The sequence below is a fragment of the Pteropus vampyrus genome, unplaced genomic scaffold (genome assembly GCF_000151845.1).
Source record: "Pteropus vampyrus isolate Shadow unplaced genomic scaffold, Pvam_2.0 Scaffold435, whole genome shotgun sequence".
Lineage (NCBI taxonomy): Eukaryota > Metazoa > Chordata > Mammalia > Chiroptera > Pteropodidae > Pteropus > Pteropus vampyrus.
Window position 1 is genome coordinate 1,304,558 of NW_011889216.1, and position 5,312 is coordinate 1,309,869.

Here is a 5,312-nt window from a genome sequence, read left to right on the forward strand (position 1 = left end):
AGGAGAGAACTGGCCCCAGGTGGAGGAGGAGCACACTCACTCCCACACAGGGGGAGCACAGCTTGCCAGGGTGATTGTCAGGGCTGGGGTCCACCTGTGCGGGAGTGAGTGCTCTCCTCTTCCTCCTGGGGCCAGTTTCCTCCCATTTCACTGCCTACTCCTCCCACTTTCCCCAGTCTGAACACCTTGGCCGACTCAATGCCCCTGCTGGGCATTCTCAGAGTAGGTGAGAGTTCGACATACTTGGCCAGGTAAAAAGTGGGTTGCACCTGAGCCAGGTCTGCCCTGGGGCCCAGTAGCTGTCCCTTCTCCTATCCTTTCGAGCTGGCCTCTCCTCAGGAGAGTGACCAGGTCTGGGCACCAGATCCTTGCTGTCACCTGACCACCGTCGTCTGCCTCCAGGCCTCCCACCCCGCTGGAGGACCGTGCCTTCTCCACCTTCCCCTCCTTTGGCTCCGTGGGCGCGTGGCTGGAGGCCCTGGACCTGGGCCGCTACAAGGACGGCTTCGCTGCAGCTGGCTACGGGAGCCTGGAGGCTGTGGCTGCCATGACTGCCCAGTGAGTCTGAGGAACCCACTGCCCCTGCCTATGTGGAGGGCCTGTCCTGGTTCTGGGCCCTCCCCTGTCCAGACAAAGGGCGAGAGAGCAGAAGGTGGGGTTGAGCCGGCTCGGTCTGACCAGCCCTTCTTCACAGGGACCTGGTGAGCCTGGGAATCTCTTCGGCGGAGCATCGGGAGGCTCTCTTCAGTGGGATCAGCGCCCTGCGGGCACGAGTACTCCAGCTGCAGGGCCGGGGGGTGCAAGTGTGAGCAGCCCCCACTCTTGCAGGCCAGGACCCCAGGGGGGCTCCAGACTCGGCCCTGGCAAGCTGTGCCCCCCACTGTGTGGCAGCGAGCGCTCTCCTCCTCCACCCGAGGCCAGTTTCCTCGTTTCACTGCCTACACCTCCCATTTTCGCCCGTCTGAACACCTTGGCTGACTCGGTCCCCTGGAAAAAGGGTCAGATCCCTGGAGAGGACCCTTGGGAGAACAGCCGGAGGAAACGCAAGGTCTCAGACACTGAGGTCAGGTGGGGCGCGGAGGGAAGACGTAGCTTTAAATCACGAGGCTCGTGCCTTTCTGTCTTCCACACCCACTGGGGGCTGGAGCCTCCCGCATCAACCCACAGACCGTTGGCCAGCAGACAGCACGGGTCCCTGCTGGGCTCCCGTTAAAACTGGCGGTGACCATAGCTGCCTGGCAGCCCATCCTGATGGGCCCTGGAGGGGCGGCGTCCTCAGCTCCTTGGGTATGGGCTCAGCCCTGCCTGGGCATTAGTCCTGGGGCCCAGGCAGCCGAGGTGGTGCTGAGCTCAGGGGCTGGACCTTGAGGGTTCTAGACTTAGGAGCTGGTTTCTGCTTCCCCTGCCCTTGGGCTGACAGTCCAGGGTGAGGGCGAGGGTCCTGGCTCGGCCACTCAAGGTCCTGGTGCTCCCCTGAAGCCCCACGAGCCTCCCCTTTGCATTCTTTTTATAAACCCACAGGCCAGTACACATGGGAAGAGCACGAGGGGAGAGGTTTTCTCCCTGGGGGGACCCAAAAACTTTGCTGTCAGCCTTGGGGGATGGTGAAGAAGAGACCCTCAGAGATAGATCTTCTCTCTCTGATAAGTTGGTCCAACTCTAACTGTGCAGATGGGAAAAACCGAGGCCCAGTGAGGAGTTGGGGCCCAGCCTGGGTTAGATCCAGGTCACCCAGCTCCCCATTCAGGGCTGAGAACGGCTCTGGATGGAAAGGCCTTGTTTCTGCCCTACGGTACCAGAGGGATCTCCGCTGAGGCGGGCAGGGGTGCTCCAAGGTGACCTCGCCTTGGCACCACCCAGCCTCCGTGGAGCGATGCCTCCCTCTGGCTTCTGCTGGCCTCTGGCAGAAGTGGGTGCACTGAGCTGACTCCAGAGTTCCTTATCCAGAGGGCTCCCCAGAAGCGATGGTGACCGTGAGGCCAGGCTTTCATAGAATGGTAGGAAGGCAGCTGGATCTGGATAGGGCCATGAGGACTAAGTCATTCCAGACCACCACTGACATGCCTGCTCTGGGTTTGGCTGTGTGTGAGGGGAAGGAGGTGGGAAGGACCCAAGGGCTAGAGGAAAGGGGTGAATGATGAGATACAGAGCTGACCTTTGGAGAGCTCAGACTAGGTGGGGAGATGAACTCCGGCACCAAGAAGCACCACAGAGGTGCCTTCCAGTAATGCCCCAGGGCCCACAGGAGACCCTGGGTCTGTGGGCAGGGGGGCTAGAGGGGGCTGATTTGTGTGTGTGGAGGGGTGTCTGCAAAGGCTTCTTGACTGAGAGGCTGATGGGGAAGTTGACCAGGGTCTTAAAGGTGGGGGAGGGTTCTTTCTTTGGGTGGCTGGAGTTTTCAGTAGGCCAAGACGGAAGGCCTAGGACAAGAGGAGTCTAAGCAGAGGGGCTAACCTGAGAAGGACCTGGAAGCTGGAAGATGCAGTGCATCTTTGAGGAGCACCCCCTGGTGGCAGACGGTGTCTCACAGCAGTGCCTTTGGCCTGGCCCTGCCAGCAGCAGCTCTTCTCTCCTTAAAGTCCCCCCACCCCCCTTGCTTCCCCATCTCCTGGGCACCTGCTCAAGCTCAGTGATTTTGGGGGTACTGAGGGAGACTGAGATATTGCTTCTACCTTTGACGGGGCTGGAGGGTCCCATGCCAGGTGCTCTTCAGGCTCTGTGCCCCAACCCCCACTCCCCCTCCAGAATCCTGGAGTGGACATGGCATGGGGACCATAATCCAGTCTTGGGTGGAGGGGGCTTCATCTCCAGCTCTGGCTTCATAAGTCATACGCTAAAGATCAAAGTTCCCTCCCCGTCCCCCGGCTGTTCTGCAGAGGGGCCCCTGCTGGCAGGACTTCGGTGTCCAGGGTAGATCTCCCTCCACCGAGGAGCGAGGTCCCAGAATTTTGAGGGGTCCCAGGCCTCGGCCCTGCACAGGTGCTGGTGTGATGTGGGCTGATGGCTCTCTGGGAGCCCTCTACAGATCTATTTTTATATGAAACTTCTTCAGTAGACAGAGGGAAGTGGTCTGCAACCCCCGAGCACCCCTATCTGAGCCCATCCAGGGAGGGAAGGGGCCGGTCGGGGAGGTGGTTTCTTTGACTAAATTCTGGAGATGTTTTTATAATTCTCGGGTTCTATATGCAGGACAAAGTAATAAAAACTTGTCTGTGATATAGTGCCTCTTTCAGTGACAATTGCTTAATCATTAATTAGCTTGTGTGGGAGGGTTGCCCCCACCCCTGCCCCATGGGGGTGAGGGGGGCGGGTTCTCCAGAGTGTGTGTCTGAGATTTCTCTGCCTGGAGATGAATTAGACTATCCCTGCCTTGAAAGGTCCCCCAGTCTAGCAGGGGACACATTTAGGAAACATGACAGGACAGTGCGATCGGGGCTATCACCGGGGAGAGCATTAGGTAGCCTGGGAGTGTAGAGAAGGGTATTGCCTGGTCTCAGGAACAGTAAAAAAAAACTGAAGGAGGCTTCCCAGAGGAGGTAACACTTGCTGGGGGTGCCATTCCTTGGAACAGACAGTGTATGGGGAGGGGCAGCGGGCTGGGCAGGGATATAGGAGGAGAGCAGGAAATGACGAGCTTGGTTTTGGACACACGATTGAGATCTCATGGGACGTGCAGGCAGAGGTGTCTAGGAGGCACATAGATATGTGTCTGGGACTTGGCACAGATGTGGGCTAGAGGCAGAGCTCGGGGTGGGAACCATGGTGAGAAGGTCACCCTAGGCCAGCCGGTGGAGGAGAGGGGGGCTCTGGGGACACTGACACTGAGGCAACTGGATGAAGAAGAGCAGAGACAACCTGAGGGGAGCAGTGGAGAGAAGCCAGGACCATGTCATGCCATCGAGCCAGAGGAAGACGAGTTTTGATGTTAAATAAATACAGAGGAGCCAGGTGAGCTCGGATGTTGTCAGTGACGTATTTGTCCCCCAGGGTATCGTGACAAAGTACCACAGACGGGTTCAACAACAGGATTGTGTTGTCTCACAGTTCTGGAGCCCGAAAGTCCGAGTTCAAGGTGCTGACAGGTCGGCTCCTTCTGGCGGCGGAGGGAAGCCTCTGCCCCAGGCCTCTCTCCTTGGCTTGCAGGTGTCCATCTTCTCCCTGTATCTCTCTACACCACCTTCCCTCTCTGCGTGTTTCTTTGTCCAAATTTCCCCTTCCCTTAGAAGGACACCAGTCATTCTGGACTGGTCCCCACTGGCTCACCCCGACAACCTCATTTTAGCTTGAGGACCTCTGTCTCCAAATACAGACACATTCTGAGATACGGGGGGTTAGGACTTCGACATATGAATTTGGGGGAGGACACTATTCAGCCCATAGCAGTGACTGTAATTGAGGGGGCAGAAGCCAAATGAGAGGATTGAGAAACGGTGTTTGGGGATCTCTTGAGGGGGCTGCAAAGGGAGGAAGGTGGGGCAAAACCATTACCAGGGTAGAATGGGGGTGTGAGTCGAAGAGTGTGGGGATACCACCTGAGCACTCGCGCACACACACACACATCACGTACACACGCGCACACACTGGTACCACGTAATCCTTTTTCTTGGTCGGCTCTCTAGTTCTTCTGCTCTCCCTGGCCTGGGCTGTTTGTATTCATAGCCTGGAGCAGGTATCTTATTTATCTGTTTAGTCCAGGTTATGGAAAGTGCTTAGAGACGGGGATTGGGTGAAAGGGGTGGCAATAAATAAGACCCCTTTCTTCCCCTCCTGTGTTCAGAACCAACTGTATGAATTCCCTGGGGCAGATGAAGATTAAGATGCCAGTTTTTTGCTAAGGCAGCCTAGAGTATGTTGCTTACCATGTTTCTTTGAATCTAAGATGCCACTGAGTATAAGGTGCACCACTAAGAAACATCACAGCCAGTTAAACTATGTCATGCCATCTGGTTGGAAGATGCATCCCAATTTCAGAGATGTTAAAAATGTTTAAAATGTACATCTTTGGTAAGTGAGCTGTGGTGAACTGGGGACAAAGTACATTTCCCATCATTTCTCAGTCCCAGGCTGAGCCAGTGATTCACAAGCCTGACCCATCCAGCTTCCTGCATGATGGGGGAGCAGACCAGGTGCACCCCTCTTATAGGCAGGCAGACCTACAGGAAGCCAGGTGGCACCAATGTAAGCAGGTTATTCCTTCTGTCTCCCAATTCCAGTAGATGGGTCTCTTCCCCCACAGGGAAGAATAAATGAGAGTTGAGTGAAGATGTGTGGCTCTGCTAAAGTCTGTCCCCTTAGAGGCACACAGCCAGAGA

General features: G+C 56.6%; 1 protein-coding gene across 1 annotated transcript in view; it reads left to right on the forward strand.

Annotated features, from left to right (window-relative positions):
* EPHA10 (EPH receptor A10) overlaps positions 1–3,183 on the forward strand; it is a 45,500-nt gene extending 42,317 nt beyond the window's left edge. Inside the window, exons 14-16 of the mRNA XM_023523984.1 lie at positions 177–226; positions 403–558; positions 695–3,183. Coding sequence (XP_023379752.1) covers positions 177–226; positions 403–558; positions 695–809 — 321 coding nt within the window. The 3' untranslated portion in view covers positions 810–3,183. The remainder of the gene's footprint in view (positions 1–176; positions 227–402; positions 559–694) is intronic.
* Positions 3,184–5,312: the final 2,129 nt, after the last annotated feature.